The 20,236-nt window shown below is 44.1% G+C and overlaps 2 protein-coding genes across 5 annotated transcripts in view; one reads left to right on the forward strand and one right to left on the reverse strand.

The window, feature by feature from the left end:
* Positions 1-2,290, forward strand: part of COLQ (collagen like tail subunit of asymmetric acetylcholinesterase) — a 43,217-nt gene extending 40,927 nt beyond the window's left edge. Inside the window, exon 17 of the mRNA XM_072854046.1 lies at positions 516-2,290. Coding sequence (XP_072710147.1) covers positions 516-585 — 70 coding nt within the window. The 3' untranslated portion in view covers positions 586-2,290. The remainder of the gene's footprint in view (positions 1-515) is intronic.
* A 10,110-nt stretch (positions 2,291-12,400) lies between these two features.
* Positions 12,401-20,236, reverse strand: part of PLEKHA8 (pleckstrin homology domain containing A8) — a 32,398-nt gene continuing 24,562 nt past the window's right edge. For 2 of the 4 annotated variants that reach the window (XM_072854048.1, XM_072854049.1), the window contains exons 13-14: positions 19,297-19,358; positions 12,402-18,396 (exon numbers count right to left, since the gene is read on the reverse strand). In XM_072854048.1, coding sequence (XP_072710149.1) covers positions 18,199-18,396; positions 19,297-19,358 — 260 coding nt within the window. In that variant the 3' untranslated portion in view covers positions 12,402-18,198. Of the gene's footprint in view, positions 18,397-18,614; positions 19,043-19,296; positions 19,359-20,236 lie in introns of those variants that run through there. The other 2 variants (XM_072854047.1, XM_072854050.1) reach the window with 2 other exon arrangements.

Consider the following 20,236-nt stretch of genomic DNA (forward strand, 5'->3'; position numbering starts at 1 on the left):
AAAATCACTGTGTTTCCTTATTTTGCAAGGACCCTTCCATTTACTTTTTTTTATTTCAAAGGTGGGCATGTGTCATCATCATTATTTCAAGTACATGAAAATTAAGTTAAAGGACAGGCACAGTCACACCTGCTGGAGCTATTGGAAATAGCTGGAAAAACACTTAACTCAGAGCCTCAGAGATTTTGTTACACAGTTCCCGTGGGTGAGTGCCAAGGCCTCCTGCACCCACGCCTGCGCAACGCTCAAGTCCCACTGCCAATGGGGATGTTATTTTTTTTTTTATTGACATTGCTGGGAATTAAGTCTTCACTCATAGCTTCTCCTGGACTCTTATTTTGCTGACAAGGGGGAGCACAGTGGAGCACTGATGGAAATTACCCTCTTTTGGTTCCCATATGTTGCTACACATGGCATTTTCTGATGTTCTTCACTCCTACAGAGAGTTACATCCAGAAACCATATAATGTGAACTATAGCATACTTTGAAACTGAGATACTCTCTTTCATTTTAGGTCTTACGGAAAATTGCGATGCACTTCTTACTGCTACATTGACTCTACACAGTGTCGATACTTCACATGAGGGGAGCGGAGGTGGGTAGCATCCCACATGTAGCAGGGTGTTAGGTGCTACGCTATCATCTATCCAAGAAGGACTGGGACAAAAAAAAAACCCCACCCACCTCTGTGTGAAAACAAAAAGACATCATGCTGCTGATGGCCATTTTGAGATGTTTTTCTTTTTTTTTTAAATTAAGTCAGATTGGGAAAAAACAGTACCACTGCATCCTGTCTTAATAGAGAAATGTCAAACAGTGTTTGCCAGTAAGACTTTCATGTGGCTGTGGATTGCAACTTACTCTCCATCACAAATGCAACATTAAGCTACTGGAAACTGAATTTCACTAACCAGGAATATCGTGTAACAATTACCTCAACTTAGCACTGTTAAACCTACATGTAAGCTCTTGAGGGTTTTTGTCTTTAAACCTTCTCAGCATAAACACGAAGCATATCTTGGATGCGGTGTTTATAGAGACTTTCTCTTTTATTACAATGTGAACTTTGCAAGTGTTGTATCCACATGAGTGATGACTTCAGCGACATTAAGGTTAACTATACACCTTCATGGGTCGAAGGAGCAGAGGCCCTTCAGTAAGTGCTTTCAAGATCAGCAAATCAGCCAAAAAAGCTGGTTAACTTCACCTTCAGGCTAAGACGTTTGGCTGTGCGTGTCTGTGTGCATGCACGGAAATGCAGGCAGTCACAGGAGGCTGGAAACTGCAGACCACAGTGGCCAAACTGGACAAATAAACTGTGAAACAGCCAAGGAGCTCTCTCCCAGGAGAAAATCAGACAAGGAGGGAAGATAAAGAAGGAATGTATTTCCATATTTTCCACCACTGTCAAGCTGGCTGGGCTCTGCGTGACCCCGAAGGAGCTGGGACAACGTTGGTTACCTGCCTGAAACCGCAGCGTGACCACATACACATCACCTTCACTCTGGTTTCTACACTGGAAGGTCTTCTCGTTTTCATCCCCTTGTCCACCCAACCATCATCATTCAATTACTGGTTATACCCTGTCCTCTCTCTCCCCCTCTCTCCCGCTTGCCGTTTCCGCCATCGTGTCTGGGTTACCCCCCAGTGTATGTTCTCACTTTTGTATCGCTGTAAATCAGATCTTGGAGTAGGGTGTTTATGGATGGTCATTCATGCTGTGTAATGTACATGTATTTTTGTGTTTCAGAAAGTTTGTTCAACTATATTAGCTCTGATAGGAGTCAGGGTAATTATATACTTATTTATTAGCAGGCATTAAAGAGCAAATTTCACATGGGAAGCATATTAAATGTTATGTGAAAAAGAGTCTATAACAGAAGAAAATGAAACAAAGGATGTGCAGAGTTCAGGACTAAAAGCCTCAAATCAAGGTGTTATTTTCATACAAGCCACTCTTTTCTTATTCGCGATAAATGCTGTACACGACCGTTTGAACTGCACGAGTTATCTGTACCAGTGACAGCACTGCAAGAGCTGCACTTATACTGGTACTTCTGTAAAGGCTAAATAAAGGTGGATGTTGTGTTATAATGATAATGCATTAAAGCAATCAAGAAATGCATACAACTTTTACCACCTATATAGAAGACTTTAACTCTGCATGTCCAAAGTGATACTGGAAATCACCAATTAAACAAACAAACAAATCAAATTAGTGTACTCTCTGTGGCTGTTACTTACCTGGGCTATTTATGTTGCTATGAAGCCAAACCACCAGCACCTGTAGCCCAGTTCAATAGTTCAAAATTTTTCATCTTGTTGCCTTTTTTTTTTTTTTTTTTTTTTTTAAACAGAAGTCTTAATAAAAGGTCAAGGAACCATTGGGGCAAGGAACTTGCCATAAGCTCTGGAAATCTGGGCATTAGCACAGCCACCTTTTAATTTCCTGTGCTTGTGCAAGCGGCGGGTTCCAGCAGCGTCACACCATGCGGGAGCGCGTATCCTGGCCAGAGGCTCCCGAGGCCAGCCACGCTCCCAGCGCCACGTCCTGCTGGCCAACCTTCCGGCTGAACCTCTGGCAGCATCTGCTGGGTGTTACCATCCTGGGCTTAGAGACACTTCATCTGAACTCCTCACCTTCTCCCAGCAGTTCATCTCTACTCCCCAAAAGACTGGAGTCTTTGAGAAATTTGGTAATCCTAGTGGCCTTTCACCTTCAGTTTTAAGTCGCATCATTTTTAAAAGCTCCTACCTCCGCAGGGCGTTGAAGTTGCAAAGCTAAGGGCACGGAGGGTAGGAAATGTAAACAGGAGATATGATCAGGTAGGTAAAATTGTACTGTGCTGTACATGTTCAGGAAGGGGCATATCAGTCTGGTCAGAAAACATTCACAAAGCATGGATTTTAAATGGACTTTATTAATACAGCACAAACAATTCAGCATCTTAACAGAAAGCAAGCAATGTAAGATATAGGGAAAAAAAAAAAGATATGAAACAAGTTTCTTACTACCGTTAGTGTCTTGTTCCCCTCAGATGATAAAGCATGAAGGGGGAAGGTGTTAGGTATATATGATTTAAAAGGCCGCAAAAGAAATCCTTCCTCCTTATTTCTGACATACATACCTGCTTTATCATTAATTGAGGATCCTTCAGCTGGATGGTGCCTGGTCTGCTGTGAATTATCTTCCCTCCTTCTCTGAGTTTCTTAACAAGTTGTGCCAAGACTGGTTCAAAAGTTAATTGGGGTATTTCCATTCCTTGGCCTTTTGTAGCAGCAAATGCTTGTGGGAGAGTTTTCTAATGATTAGTATGCAACTCTAGACAAATACAAAAACAGTATGATCTTACGCCATGCACTGCATTAAATGTATACTAAAAGTCCAGCTTGCACTTAATATATAATTAAATATATGTAGTTACCTACTGCATGTATTAGCAGCTCATGTCAATAAATCATGCTACCTTAGTTCTGCTATGTCCTTACTTTCACTTACTTCAATTTGGGTTTAACAACACAGTTTTTTAAATACAATTACCTAGTTTAAGATGCTGGGGAGGGAAAAAAAATAGTGCCTCCTCTCCCATGCCTGCTGCCTCTCCCTGCCTGCTGCTGGACCTGGCTCTGTGCCCCAAACTGACCCGTGCAACACGCCATGTGCAGAACTGCTCACTTGCATTGATTTCTGGTTGTAATCAGTGTCATATGGACTACTTTTAATAAGGCATTGGGCTACGGGTTGGGGGTTTATCTCCTCCTGCTACCTCATAACTTACTGCCTGGTTTGTAACTCCTACCAGAAGCTGAGCTGATGGCTGCAAACCAGAAAGCAATGGTGTCGGGTGCTGATGGACGATGGGCACGGCTATGTTGGCACCTAGGGTTCGGTCACTCCCAGCAGCCGGCACCCAGGCTTCGGAAAGAGGCTCCTGCCTTGCAGTAGCAGCCGGCAAGTCTGTCCTCCCAAGGCTTTTGTGTACAATGGGGCATCCCAGAGAAGGGCAGTGCTGTCTCTCCTTAGGGGAAATGGAAGTGTATTGACAGACAGAGAATGAATGAGTCTTTGGGGCTGTGTATTTTCTGCCTGTCCTTTCTAAAAGCTCAGCTTCTGTGACACTCACCTCTCTGGCTTCCCAAATGCTTGTGCCATGTCTCTCTTCACTTCAAATCATTCAAAACTGTAGCTGCCAACCCTGCCCTTGCCCATAAATCTGGCCATGCAGCTCATCGCCTCCTTTCTTTGTTCTTATGGTTTCCTTTAATGGCACCAAAGTTCATATCCTTAGTAGCCTCTCCAAAACCCTGCAACGCCCTCGCTGCTCTGCAGGCACTGGGTTTCATCGGCTTCTTTTTCAGCCTCTCACGCCATCCCTTTTCTAACATCTTCTGCATGTCGCAGCACTGCAAACGTCACAGCAAAGCCCCCTGGCCACGGTTCTTACCTTCTTAAAGGATGGCTTCTTAGAGAAAGCAACCTCAATGTCTCTAAAAATCACGTATTGCAATTCCCATTTCAGTCCCGCTGATTTGGACAAGGGGAGAGGGGATTGGTGGTTATCCTTCAACTGGGAGTCCCCCAGAACAGGCACTGTCCTTGAGCACCAGCTGTTTATGAGTAGTAACAGTAATAAGTCCCCAGTTAGCTGCTTTTGGGGACAATTCAATAGCTCTGGCACTCCGCTGCCACATATAATCAGGGTGCGTATTAAAAAAAGAAGACCAAAATAAACCCAAGAGAAGTAAACCAGTACTGTGCTGTAATTCTTCGGTGATGCTCAAGTATATCATGCAGGCAGGGCATTGCGGCAAGATCTTTAAAGAGTTGTTGGAAAAATCATGTTTTCATTCACAAAGGGTGAAGCAACAGAGAGCACTTGGTGAGAGACTTTCAAGTTCTTCCTCTGATAGCTTTTGCCTAAGGAGATGGATACAGCAAAGCAAGTGTCCCTCCCCTGGAAACCATTCTCTTGCATGGAAAGCACTGAGTAATGGTTATTGAACTCTGCTATAGGCAACGTAAGGTGCTGGCAGAAAGACAGGCTGAAGCAGACAAATAGCAAAGGTAAAATTGGGATCAGGAATCCGGTTCAGAGTAACTGATGCTTACTGACCTCGTAAGGGACCATGCAACTTGTAGACTGTGCTTGTAGACTTGTGCAGAGTGCTGCCAAACCTCAATCAAAGAGAAAAAAGGAAAAAAGCCTACACAAATGAGCCATTTTGTGTCTTTATTGAACATGGTCAGTGACAAAACCCCACTGTATTAATGCATTCAGTTACATGCCCGGCAACATGCTCTTTGCTGCAGAGCAGGGTCCTCTGTGCTGCAAGTTGGTGTTACTCCAGGTCTGAAGAGGGCAGAGCAAAGCCTGGGCACATGCTTTCATTGCATCGGTAATTTTAGGAGGACGGACCTTAACCAGCCCAGCTGAGGAAAGGCTGCATTTGAAAGGGTAGCCAGGCCAAATTATATTACAGGAGTGTACTCCTGCTGGAAATTACATGAGTGGCTACTTCCCTCCCTCCACCCCCAACAAAATCTTGGAGCTTATAAAGCACTGAGTTATAGCCCCAGACCCTCAGGACTTTTAATTCGCTCTGACAGTTTCCTGTGCATCTGATGGAGGGTCCGGTTTGGATGCACAATCTCAAGTGAGAGAGACCAGGGTTTAAACAGCCATATTTTACTGCAGCCTTTCCACCCACTGCTGAACAAGTAGCCCTCCCTGCACGGGGTGCTGCTCAGCATTTTCTTTGGGAAAGGAGTGGGAAGGAGAACCATGGAGCTGAACCCATCAAAGCCTCCCATAGCAAAGCCAAGCAGTGCTGCCGGGCACTGCCGGGAGCTGGAGCCTCTCTGGGCATCGTGCTCAGGGCAGGAAGGGCCCTTGTGCCACACATGCGTCAGAGCATCTCACACTCTTCAGGAAAAGCCATCTGCTGGGCTGTCCCCAGGGCCAACGCTACCGGTGGCATCTCCTGCAGGACACAGGGAAGGACAAAGCACTACCCGAGCTGTTTTGCAGGCACGGCCGGGAGCCTGCCCGGCTGGTGTGCGACAGCACAAATGCAGAGCCTCGACAGAGCAGGAATCTGAGGTAACAGCACGATAAATCAGCCAGGAGGAAGAGGAGGTAACATTAACCTCCTCTCACAGCAGTGCCTTTAGTATATTTAGAAACTCGGCAACTCTCTCAGCCAGTCTAAAGTGTCACTCTTTAATAAGCGAACAAACTGACATCAGCATTAAATTCAAGCCCGTGGCAAGATATATGTGTTTGACCCTTGTGCCAGGCCCAAGAGGAAGCTTTCAGGATTCATCTTGGAGAGGAGACGGAGACCTGTCAGGGTCCTCAGCATCGGCTGCGTGGGGTGAGCCGGGGGGGGATGACAATTATTCACCATCACCCTCCCAGGAGGAAGAGGCACCCCACGGCATTTCGCACTGAACCATTACCAACTGCTGACTTAAGACATGGAAATGCAGGCATGTAAGACTTATTTTCCTTTGCCTTCTTAACCAGAGTGTCTCCAATTCGGTGGAGTAAGGAGGGAATAGCTTGGGGACCCCATACTGTTCCCCAACCCCATCGCGGGGGCCCAGAAACTTTTTAGTGATTTATTTTGTTTGGAAGTGACGAACTCCCATTGCTCCCTGCCCTTCTCATTTCCATCGGCCATGGTCCCCCATGAAACTCACCATGCAGGAGCTGGGGGATGCTGCGCTGAGCCAGTCAGACATTTGGGGCAGGTTATGTTTGGTGCTTCCCATGCTTTCCTCTTGGAGGTGATTTGATGGACAAACATATAGGGGAACCTGGCAACCCTGACACTTTATAGCAATATAATTTCTTTTATAGATTTCCATTGGGTTTGTCATCTTACCTACCTGTCACTACTGCTCTCAGGACAGGATGTGCCGAGCAAGATAATATTGAGGACTGCTTAGGTTTTGAGTTGTTATTAGATTTAAAGGGCAGGATGAGTGATTTGAGGTAAGAAACAGAGAATAGTTAGGCAACTGAACTGTCCAGAAGTGTCCTGTTGAAATGCATATATTACAGGCCAAAACCCACAGGGCAGCTAGTTGTGAAGTACAATAAAAAGCCAGATTTAAGCGGTGATGCTCCAGGGCATTCAGATAAACCATCTGGTGGCCGTAGTGATGAGTTCCTGTTTCGCTGGCATTTGACCAGAGATTAGTTGTCAAACCCAGCAGTAACCCCAAAGCAGAAGCAGTTGCACTGGGACCAGTGGGGTAAAGCTGGTATAATCTGACTGGTCTTGGTGAGCGCAGTGAAGGGCAGAGAGGCTTGCTCTCTGCCAGGACTTTTTGAGCAAGACAACATCTGGTGTGAAATGCTGCAGGATTACAGCTTCTAAATAAAGCCGGGGAGCTGTACCTGCTGCTGCCTGGGGTCAGCAGGCTCTGTCTTAAGCTGTCTGAGACCAAGTTGTTATGCTAATCTAAAGATGTTTACCCACATAATCTAAAGGTGTTTACCCACAAGATGTTTATTTGTTCTCCGCTCCACACTACCCCATCCTTTGATGAGCAATAATGTCCTGTAGCTTTGCCAGGGAGTAACCACATGGCAGGGAGGATTGAACTGCTGTGACTGGCCCTTGGGGCAAATAGGTTGACCTAAGAGAGTTTGTGCTGGGTATAGGCAAGGAAGAACTGAGCCCGAAGGACATACAAATAATGTGATTATTCCTCCTGCTGTTAGTGATGTCTCAGCAGTGGGGTTTCTGCAGTGCCACGCAGCACTGCGTGGACGATGCCAGGTGGCTTAGGTTTCTCTCCTTGCCTGCAACACCCATGCCCATGTTTCTGTTTGGTGAGCATATCCGTATGTGAAGACTGAAGACTTCTTAATTTCTACTATATCAACAGCAGATGCATTACATCGGGATTTGGGAGTGGAAGGAATGCCCCTCCGCACCCTCACTACCTATGGCTCAACTGAAGGTTGTCGCTGAGGCTGACGACACACGCTTCACAGCTCTGATTTATGGAGATGGTCAGATCTGCCTGATGTTTATTTAGGGATATAAACCGAGGCAGTTTTCCAGACCCTCTCTTGGTTTCACCAAACTTTGAAGCCCACAAGAAAAGTCCTTTAAGGCAGGACTCCCTCAGCAGAGGCCTGATTATTTCTTTGCTTCTTTTTGTTTTAATAAAAAGGGTAATAACAAATAGTTATTTTTGAAAAGTTACATTTGTGCAGGAATATCCTGCTTTTATATGTTTTAAAGCATCTGTATCAATAGCTGAAAGCAGAGCTCCATTTGAGATGGTCTGTGGACAAAAAAGTACAAATGTGGACAGATGAATCCTCTCCCTACTGATAACAGCTACATACTCACAGGCTGTTCACATTGCCCGACGATACAGGCTTAAGAAAATGTAAATTAACATGTCATTTCTTTATCCAAAGTGGAAGAGCTTCGACAGAAGAGACTCCTATTTCAGAAGAAGCGTAGCCTGGATGTATGAACTCTCCACACAAATAAAGGACCGATATAAGAAAACAAAAAGTGCCACATGAAGAAACTTTTAGGCTGGCTGACAAGAAGCATGTCCACCTTCTTTGAAACAGTCCAGGGTTTTCCCCAGCTCCCACCCAGGGGCTGGTTCGAGCCCCCGGGGAAAGCAGCCTGCTCAAGGTGACTGATGAAGTGTGAAGCAGGTAAAAGTAGCAGTGACTATTTATACACTGACAGCGTGCTGTAAATTAAAGGTGAGAGAATACAAAATACTGGGGGGGAAGGGGAATTTAATAATCCAAATTGAAGAAAAGAAATTGTGAAATGTCCTGGCCAGATCCAACGCGCAACTGGGACATTCAGCATGTCCCCGATAAGGGGACGACTCCTTACAGACAAGCGCCTGCAAGAAGGTCCCTGTGCCTGGCTGGGGCATCTGGTGAGGCAGGACTGGCGGTGCCTCAACACAAGGGCCAGGGGTAGCAGAATGAAGCTCTGTGTGGGAGAGCATGCCTCTTGCTCTTGACGAGGGACTCCCACCGTGTTTTTGGCAAGAAAGCTCTCCCGGCCGCCACAGTGCTTGGAGCCGTGCAGGTTTCACAGAGACATCTGCAGCAGCCGGCTGCACACACAGGTGTCCTGCTGGAGGGGCAAAGCTTCTTGTTTTGCTGGTTTTGGGAAAGCTGGTTGCTACTGGATGCATAGGAGGTGGGGCATGGGGCTCAGTGTATGTTGAATACCTGAGACCAGGGCTCAAATATCACGACGAGGAGAAAGCGGGGCAGGCGAGCGGTGGCGACGCAGTACAGGCTGCACGGCTCATGGCGCACGGCTTCCTGTCGCCTGCAGGAAGGAGGTTGGGTACCAGCTGCTAAGCAAGAAAGCAAGTGGAAAACTATGACCTATAGGAAACTATGTGAGGCACGTCTGGTCTCTGAAGACTACAGATGAGCTGGCAATACCAACACTGCAAACAGATGCTAAATTGATTGGAAATTATTTTGGCAGAAAGCCATAGCTGCAGCAGGAGCCCTGGTATAAAGACAAATTGATGCAAAATGCATTTTTAAGTCTCAGATCTGTTTGGTTTTGAGAAAACAGCGACCTGCTCACTCTTCAGCATTGCTGCAGGGCTTTGCATAGGCCACACACCAGTGCATCTTGCCGAAAGCAGTGAGGTACACATTAGAAAGTGGCCAAATGCTGCTGGTTGGCATCAGGACCCATTAGGGGCCCTGACAGGGAAGCAGCGTCTCAGCAACTCCTTGATTGACAGCTCTGGAAGGACATGAGTATCATCACCAATTTCAGCTCCTCTTGCTGCAGGCAAAACTCCTGCACTAATGGTGATGCCTTGCTAAAGTGGTGGGTAAACAGCGAAAGATCCTGGAGAAATTTTACCAGACCTTGCAAGCCGGAACACCAGCAAAGCAGTACAGGCTGGTAAAAGATGAAGGTTAGGGGAATGCAAGAACACACCAAAACTTGGAAAAGCCTTTTATCCCTAATCCCCAAAGTCAGGGGTTGATCCTGCACTGCTGTCACTCCAGCTTCTCTGGGAACTATCCCCTCACGGGATAGCCGGAAGGAAAGGAGGGGAAGGAAAAGCCGGGAAGCAGGGAAGGAAAGCCGGAAGCTTTCTAAGGCTGATGTGTTTTTTTAATGATAACGCACAAGAAACAAATCTAAAATCTGTGCTAGACACAGAAGGAGAGAAATAAATATCTGTTGATTAAGAAATATATTTGGGTCAATGTATTGAAATATTAGGAAAAAAAAATACATGGCAACATCTTCAATGAATCTTCCAGATGGACAGACAGACACATAGCTTGGTTGCACCAATGTCTGGAAGTGTCTGGTGTACTGTAGCATCTCCTGTGCTTCCTTTTCTCAGTCCTAATACTTGTGCTTGACACTTACTCTACCAGTCCCAAAACGGTAAAGAAAACTTTTCTCCTCATGGCCCCGATTCGGGGAACAGCTTCGTGAAAACACATTAAACTGGTGTTCAAAACCTGTGCTCCATCCGGGCTGTAGCAATGAATTATGGTCCCATATTCTGCATTTCAATAGCTTTGTACTTCCCACAGGGCAGTAAAACCATGCCAGACCCACATTGCCCCCAGCATAGCAGGGTTTCCAGCTGGGCTAAAAAGCAAGCAACCTAGTAAAGGTTTTGCTCTGCCTGGTTGCATTGGTCAAAGCTTTGGTTCTGGGAGCTTGCATTGCCTTTCCCCCTTAAATTCAGAACACATAGCCTTTTTCTATATAGGAGAACTCTACAAAAAAAATATTTACGGATATTTTGGTCATTGCCGAATCTTTAATGTGTCCTCTTTAACAGCAGCACCTGTGCATTCCTATGAACCCTACATGTTCAGCACACCATTTTTTATTTTGAACCATGCATCTAGATTCCTGTAGGGACAGGGGTGGGGACAGGAATTTAGCAGCCACTATCACAGTCTATGACCTTTACTAACAACCATCACAAACTCTGTCAAAACTTTAGTGGGGCTCTTTCTGCAGTTCATCTGGGATCCTGTAAAGGCAACAGATTTGCTTTTTTTAACCAGCGGAAACTGTGGTGTGGAGACACTTGCCTGGGAGATTCTTTTTGTGCATGGGGTTTCTATTAGCGTATGTCTGCGTGGTGCTGCTGGCCTGTGTTTGGCTGTTTAGGAGAGCAGAACATGTTATGGAAGTGACTCCCGACGACTGACACTGGCAGACAGTCCCTCCGCACAGCCACAGACCTCCTTGCCGCAGCCACCATGTTCTGCTTTTCCTTTTAACGTCTGTCTCTGCGTACATCCTCTTTGTTTTGGTGTGAAGAGCTATAGCTGTCTAGTACAGCATAAAACAGTATAGATACCAACACCAGAAGTGCTGACCCCGCGCAGGACGGGGCTCGACCCCGGCAGCAGCCCCATGCAACTGCGACACGTAACGGCGTGGCTTCAGAGGAGCTGCCAGGCAATACAGTGAACTGGGCTCCGTGGTTCGTTGTGGCACAGCTGACGCTTCAGGAGAGCCACCAAAGCAATGACAGCTTGTGCCAGTGGCACCCAGGCTCACCCACATGCCAAGTTATTTCCACGTGCCCATGGAACAGGGCCAAGACTGTGTCTCAGGGGGAACCTCTAAAAACATGAGTGACACAATTGTTGTTATTTAGCTGCACCACACAAAGCTGGAACTGCCAGGGTCTCATGACTGATAACCTGCTCCTTTCCTTAGGAAGGAGAGAAGATGAATAAAACCCTGGGGCGGTGAAAAAGGGATGTAATCTCTGCCCTGGAAGGCATTCTAAACTATTTGTCCCTCATTGAGTTGCCAGCTATCCACCAGCTTAGCCCCAGCAGGTAAGACAGATGCTGAGTTTGATCGTGCCAGAGCTGAGCCCTTGCTGAAGCAAATGCAGCTCTAAACCTTTGCAGAGCTGATGCTCTGGGGCCCACTGCCATCAGAAGGCTTGAGAGTCTCCTGTATCCCACAGGAGACAGCCAGCTCTAGCTGAGCAGTGCTGCTGTTGCTGCAACAGGATCCACGCATCCTCCCCTCTGCCACAGGGCTGGTTAGGCTCAGGCTCATCTGCTCTTCCCCAGCTGAGAAAATGCCTCCGCCACTTCACAGATCTCCGCCTGGGTGTTGCCATTTAATAGAGGGACTTGCCCTGGCTAGAGAGAGACAACTGGGTATCGTAGATCTGCTCTCATGTCCATGCTGCGGTTACACAGAGAGAGAGAGAGAGAGAGAGAAAGAAAAGGAGGGGGAAAAGGGAGATGTTACACCCACATTAAGTAAGGAGCACTAGTCTTGATCTGCATCTCAAAGGGATTTCAAAGACTTCAGAAACTTCTAGAGAAGAGATACAAGTCCAGGCAAAAGAAGGACATAGTAATACATGCAATTTTAGAACACAAATTCCTCTCACGCTGCCAGGCTGGCTTTTGTAACTACAGCCTTCACATATTCATGCTGGCCAATGACCCACAACCATATGCCAGACACAGCTTTTATTCTCGTAATCAAAACAGGCTCCATGTGTGTTAACATTCTTCGTACAAAGATACATACAGGTAGTTTCTATGAACCAGAAACATACTGGTTTTGACTGTTCACACAGTACCTAGAACAGATGCAGTCCTGAAGAGCACTTTAGGCCCTCTATTGTAATAAAAGAAACAGAATCCATGCAAGGAGAAAGCGAGATTTTAAAACATGCTTATTTAAAATAAGTTTATTATAATGAAATAATATAAAAGTCTGACAAAGGTGTTAACAATGCTCCAAAAGAAAAGAGACAGATGCTGTATGATTTGAGAGATGATGCAGACTGTAAACTCCAAATTATTTTGAGACCGAACTGCTTACGACAGCACAATTTGTGCAATGCTTACACTGGAAGAGGTGACTCTGGGGAGGCGGCATGAACAAGCCCTTAGAATTAAGTGAATTTAAAGTGTGAGGCAATATACCTTCTCTTCATCTTTAAATGTATTTCAGTATGTATGTAATATATTTTAGTATGTACAAGTAAGGCTTGCAGTAAGCTCAGCTTGACATTGATAAAAGGTATGCTCAAAATTTCCTTGAAAAAAAAAGAAAGAAAATAGCAAAAGCAAGCTGCTTTGGTTTTCAGTTTAGTCACCATATTCTGGAATGCAATTTTCTTGTTCAGTTTCAAGTAGACATAAATCTCAAACTTTCAGGATGGCTTTAAATAAAGGAATTAAACAATAAGTTTTGGACCCCCTGAATGCTGCAATGCAAAATAAAGTAAACAAACTTAGTGTTAAGCAAAAATCAGGCTATGAAAACAAGGAGGTTTCACATATTAAAAAAACCTTTAGCACATCTGGAGTATTTGGGGGGAGAAATAATATACCAAGAAAGGGATATTAAAAATGATAGTCAAAGGCCACATTTTGAAGAAGTGCATGCCAGTGGGAGGGTGAGCATGTGTTTAAGTGAAGCATATGCCTACGTTCTAACTTCAAAGCAAGTGCTTAAATCCTTGCGTGAAGTGTGAGCAGGATCAGCTACTGCCTGGGCTTGCTCAGAGCCAGTAAGTGCGCTGTGATACCCCTTCTGCACAAGGGTGATTTTACATTGCTTGCAGCATGCAGTAGTTTGCAGGGTTTCTTCACCAAGGGGCTACAGAGGTTAGCAGAGAGGCATGAATTCAGTTATTCCCGCCCTCCTTCTCTTTTTGTTTTGGTATCTGTACTATGCAGGCAAGAGAACAGAAATAAGTCAATTAAAAAAAAAAAAATCCCTGTGCTTTCACTCATAAGAGGTAGAACTGCCAAGTCTGAAGTGTCTCAATTTAAATTGCATCGGTGAAATTAAAAGCTCAAGGTGGTGTGGTTTTCCTGGCAAAATACATCAAACCAGGGAGGAACTTCAGAGGAAAGCAGCACATTCTCCATCTGGCTGTAGGTTTGGTTGCCTGCCAAAGAATTCAGGTCTGATTTTCCAAGTTTACATTTTTATCACTTAGAAAACTTCCTGCTTTGCACTCTTATGGAGAGATGCTTCAACTTGACAGCAACAGCTCTGGCAGCAAAGAAGTTGAGGAATGGAAGGAAAGGAAGGGGTGGTCACCAGGTGGGGAAAGAGGGAAAGACAGCTAGATAGGATCATGCTAATGATCTTTTTTAGTGTCTAAAAGGCAATTTAGGGTTCCCTAAAGCTTTTCACAAAAGCTGAACTGATAATGAAAAGAAAGGGTTGGAAGGTCCAGCATATGGACATACATAACACTTTTCTATAATGGTCCACACCCCTTTTGCCAAAGCACGCTGCAAACAACTGGAGCACATTTTGAGCATACTTTTTATATGTCCAGCCAACCAAGTGACACTTTTCAACCTATGAAACATTTTTAAAGCAAACAGCTGCAACCTAAATCCTGATGATCCTTTACAAAAAGCTTGTAAGTGAAGGTATATGGCCCTGAACTTTAAGTGCATCTACTAAAGGGAGAGTCATATTACAACAGTGTCAAGATGGGATGTTTCAATGACTCCTTAAGTTTATGCTAAAGCACTTGAGTATCCAGTTCATATTCTACAATTGTAATGTCACAGAACTTCAATATGCAACTGAGTATGGTGTCTTAAAATAGCAGAGGGGGCTCCAGAACAGTTTGTTTTAAAAAAATAACAACAAAATAAAGAAAATAAATAAAAGCCTCCCATTGCTAAGCAGAACTTGACTGAAATTATTTGAGAGCTCTGCTCTAATGCCAACGCCACTATATTATAAAGATGTGTGTACGATCTCTATTCAAATATGCTGACTGCCATTATTCAGTACTAGATAGCACTTCTATCAGATTGCTTTGGGATTTACCATGTCTCAGCAAGGACGTGCACTGGATAGAGACTGTCAGCATCATATGCTGCACCAGAGTTCTACGCTCAGCTATACTAATTTCACAAAAAGCAGCCCTACTGCCCTAGGGTAAGGCTGTGATTACTCTTATTTTGCCATGGCTAAGTAAAATCCCTGAGAATATGCAACTGTTAGACATTGAAGGAAACAGCCGAAAGCATTTCTAAAGGAAAGGGATGCAAAACTTTAGACTAGTGCAGTTTAAGAAACCAGCGCAGTTCACGTAAAGTATGCAGAGCAAGGGTGCTGTTATCTGAGAGTCACAGGGACCTCTATCACTTTGCAGGTCAGTTGTTCATAAATGTCAGCCATTAAAAAAACAAAACAACCCTAACCAATCAACAAACCAAACAAATCAAACAGAAAACACAGACCTTCTCTCCAATTCTAAATTTGAAGGCCAAATGTTAGTTGCTCGTTCTCTACAATTATTAAATTCAAAAGTTATCCTCTCTGCTTGCCAAACTGACATCACAAGAAAAGAAAGAAGTGAATTGCCTAGCAGTGTATTTGCTTCCACTTGGTCATCTGGTCTATTGCATCCTTAGAGGTATAACTTGGAGTTCGGCTCTGCAACATGCTGCATGGATTTCTTTCTCAGTGGTGGCTTGACTGGAAAGACAGCATTCGTTAGTCTTAGAAGTGCTCAATGCCCTGCAAGAGCAGAGCATGGTGAAGTACACGTTTTGAAGGCAAGGAGACCTTGCTCAATTCCTTCTCTACAAGTCCTCTATTTAAGAACAAGCACACAGGGGTCTCCTCAAGCCACAGTCTCCTAAGAACGTTCTCAGAAATGCCAACTTTACAGAGAAGAGCAAGACAAGAAAGCCTGCTCTGAGGCAGGATGCCACGCTGATTAGAGGATATGCAATGTGGACCACTCTCTATTGGTTAGAAGAAAGAAGAATGGTAGAAGTTAGTAATTGCAGAAGCTAATGGCCCAATGAAGCTCTTAAGTTCTCTGCCTACAAAATAAAGCCTCCTTACTTTATGCATCAAGTGCTGGGTCTGATGCACTACCAACAAACCAGTGGTTCTCCCGCTAGTTAAAAAACAAAACAAAACCAAACCAAACAAACAGAAAACCCAAAAATACCTCCAAGACTAAGTGCTGAATACGCTTTCCTGCTACTGGAAAAGCTTAGAGCAAAAAGGGAAGCCAATTTTCATCATGACCTCACAGTTTATTTCTAGAGAAGAGGGATCTCTTCCTGCTCTCCCCATACCCCAGACGATATTTTGTGGAAATGTGGTCTCCATTACCTTCCCAGAGCATTCAGCTAAGAACTACTACAGCACAGTTTCCCACATAATAGCCAAAAACCCTGAGGAAACCACGCAAGGTGGAGAGTTGGTTGTTCTGTTGCAGAGGTGGTTTCTTTGCATTCATGCTTAGAAGAAGCAGAGCGCCAAATCCCAAAGGCTCTCTGCTTCATTTTTAGCACTGCAAGTAGTGAATAGAGCTTTGGTCAAAAGTTTTGACTTTGTACTCAAGCATAAATACATACTACTTAAGTTAAGAAAACCCAAAAAACTAAACCCCCCACATCCTTCTGATTCCTCTTGGTGTACGTAGGAACTACAGATAGGCACAACTCAGAGAAGATGACAGGAACAAGAATTCACACTGTTTAAATGCCTAATTACAGTGCTGGTATCTTGCTTTATACACCAAGTGTAATGTTTGGTCTTTTCTTCAAGCATCATATGCTTTTCTTAAAGCTTGCAATGCTAGGCTCTTTAGAAAGGATCAAGTATTCGGTGTGCAGAGAAGCTCCCATCACAGAGCAATGCAGGGCAGCAGGCCTGCAGTACATTCATTTTACTGACAACGTGGTTTTTAGCCTAGCAAAAGCCAGTACTTCTGTGAGTATGGTGACACTGAAACTTCTCCTGTATTTACGAAGATTTACTAATTCAAAGTACCTCATTAGCACAGTCTTCTCTCCTCCTGCACATGAGTTAAACTCAACTCTTTGCACAAAGCCATCTGAAGCCCTAGGTGACCACTGAGAGACCCATTATGCCTTGAATGGGCAGTCAGTAATTCACAGACAGCCTTCCAGTCATCAACACAACTAGGAACTTTGTCCTTAACCATATCACTAGCTAAAAGGACTTCTTTATTATTTTTAATAGCAGCAGTGTTAAGGAGCACATTTTTATCTGTATCAGCAAAATGGGAAAAAGGGCAAATCTTACTTTCTTAATTTCCAGTCACTTCTACATCATTTCAGATTTTCAAGTTTGTAACTGGCCCAATGTGTAATGACTCCGTGATAAATTCTAGCTTCTCCTACGCTTTACTCATTTCATGTCCACTTTCATGAAGTCTCTGCCCATAACGGCAGCCTAGGAAGGATTTTAATAAAATCCACTTTTTTAACTGCTAGCTGTATTAAATTTAAAAGCAAATAATATGTTTTTGTGTGAATTTGATTTAAGAAAACCCTAAACCCAAAACAGAAAAACCCACCAAAACCTTAATAAACCAGGATGATGGACATGATCTTCAATTACTTGTATAAAGCACTGTTGCAATTAGCTGGGCTCTGCCAGTCTGTACCAGCAAATTTCTTGTGGGCTACTGGCAGGAGCTGACAGGGACAACACAGCACATACTGGGAGCTGGTCAGGGAACACGACCCCCAGTTTCAAAGGCTGGCTCCTGGGGAAGCTCAGACCACCAACCTCATATGCTTGTGGTGAAGATCTCTGTAATATTTGGGGAGGTGCTGCATTAAAAAACTTCAACCCAAATTAAGGGACAAACGTACCGCGTACCTTGTAAGGTGGCATTTAACTGACCTTCTCTTCTGCCACCGAAGTAACAATAACTCTCACTACCTCTGTCCTCCTACACCATCGCAGGGAGTGGGCACAGGGCATGGGAGAGCCAGAGCCAGCAGCGCCTGCCCGGGCTCCACCTTGACATACCGACAGCTCCGCTGCACGCACGGCTCTCTCCTAGGGTACGGGAGCAAAGGCCAAATTCTGCTCGGTTACTTTTACGAGGTGAAGAGAAGAGGGAGTGCACAGGCAGGAGAGAAACAGTCAAAAACATTCATCACAGACACAGTAACGACCCAAAGAGAAACAGTACCTCTGCATTTAAACACAAAATGAGTGTTAACAAAAAAAATAGAAATCATACATACCCTTCCCCAAAAACACTCACAACACCCTTCCCACCTGAAAAGGTACAACGAACAGAAACGATGTCCAAAAAAACCCAAAACGAAAGAAATCTTTGTTAACAGACACAGTCCCTGAAGTTTTAAGACACGGTCTTGCTGTAGTCATACCACCTCGTCTGACTCCAAACCATGTACTTCATAGAGAGTGTCCAAGATATTTAGCTGCTTTTCCATGGCTGGTAAGTAAATGTTGAGGTCCCTCTGCATTCCTTTGTAAAATGTTTCTTCCTGAGGATCACACTCCTCTACAGACAGAGCTGCCACAAAGTCTTCGTACGTTGGAGCTGCCCTTAAAGCTAACTGGGAGAGGAACCAAAGCTTTTAGATTTGCATAACAGAACAGGAAAAGAAACCAAATTAAAGCCACGAAAAGCTCGAGACATCCCTCTTTGCCCTTAGATTGCATAGCTTTAATGTATTTATGTGCATATGCATATGTTAAGATTTTTAACTGACAGGGAGGCTAATTTTTTTTTTTTTTTTTTCATTATCTCTGTGTAGATCCCCAGTTTAAGACATCTTCAGAGAGGTCTGATTTTTAGGAAGTGTATTAAATATAAACGTCAAATAAAGTATAGTTTGTTAGGGGAGCTCCCAACCCAGTGTCACACACTTCAACATTGAAGTCCCATTCTCAAAATACTCTTTAGAAATCTTTCCTCGACATTTCTGTTTCTCCCAGTCAAAGTCTCTGTCATGATTGCCTGGATGAGGCTCTTCCTTTTTTCTTTTATAATTTTAGTGATAATTTCCAGTGACAGACACGAGGGGGAGCTGCCAGACTGGACAAAAATAAACCAATTCCTCTAGCCAACATATTCTACTTCAACTCCCTGACACATTCTGCACTAACCCTTCTTGAATGCTCACATCCAAAGACAGATCAATCCTCGAAAAAGCAACCTCAAACCCTCATTTCTTCATTTAACAGCCCTGCAAGACTGTCCTGAAAAACACATAATGAAAAAGATGTGCATGCAAGCATGATCCGTCTGTTTTGGCTCCAGAAAGCAGGTTCCACCCTGAAAGCCCAATACTGAACATAGTGATAGCCACAGTCCTCACTCGGAAAATAAGGTCTGATAAGGGAATCTATTCATTTTAATGCTTATAATTTTAACATGGTTTATTAATTACACAAAACATAAGATGACATTAACAAGACCCCCAGCTCTGTCAGCAACCAAGATAAATACTTACCGCAAAGACCCCGCGGACAACCCAACCATGGTGCTGCCGTAATGTCTTTCCATAAGCATTGTCTTAAAGAAAGGAGGGGGGGGAAATCAATCAAGAGAGAGATGTATGGCAGTTTTAAGTTTGCATCATCACAAAGAGAACTTAGAGCTTAGAAATTACTATTTAAGGATATATTCTTGCCACTGGATGCAAATAATGTCTGTTTCTGAGCACCAAAGTTATGACTGAAAGGAGATGACAGATTTGGGATTTCTGCATTGGGGTCTCCGCTCTGCTGTCAAATCTCCTTCAACTCATCCATGGCAAGTAAGTGTTATAACAGACAGAAATGCAAATGTAATTTTTATTTGACTAGCTGTGCTTCACGACTAACACTTCTACTATCTAGTTCTCAGTTCAGTACAAGTTTGAGAAAATAACATACGGGGTGAAACGATCCTGTAACCTGATGGTTAGCCAGCCTCAGCCGAGGTGGTTAGCTGAGGCATTAACCAAGAACTCTCTCTTTACATCTGAGGGTCAAGTTTCAAGGGCCATTGGAACAGAAAGCACTGGGCCCTTATTAAAATAATTCTCGGTATCTCTGTTGTGAGTGCCCCTGAGTGTAGCCTTTGATGAAGGCCCTTCCTATGTTCCCAGACAGCTCCACTTTCATATACAAAGCTTTCTATATGCAAAGCCAAACGTCTTTAAGCCATATTCTCCCAGTCTTAGTTTGTCACTGTCATCGTTTCATATCCTTGTACTTTAGTTCAATTTTTAAGTATCTGACATTGTATTATACTTTCCCTGAGCTGTTCACCTTAAAGAAAGAGAACCTCTAAATTTTGCTGCTTTAGAGTATTTGCTCAAAAGACTGCAGACAGTTAGTATTGGAAGAGTGTAAAAAGTCAGTAAAACACAGCCACAAGTTTTGCTGTAATATGAAGTATTCCTCATC

The sequence above is a fragment of the Ciconia boyciana genome, chromosome 2 (genome assembly GCF_034638445.1).
Source record: "Ciconia boyciana chromosome 2, ASM3463844v1, whole genome shotgun sequence".
In the NCBI taxonomy this organism is placed as follows: domain Eukaryota; kingdom Metazoa; phylum Chordata; class Aves; order Ciconiiformes; family Ciconiidae; genus Ciconia; species Ciconia boyciana.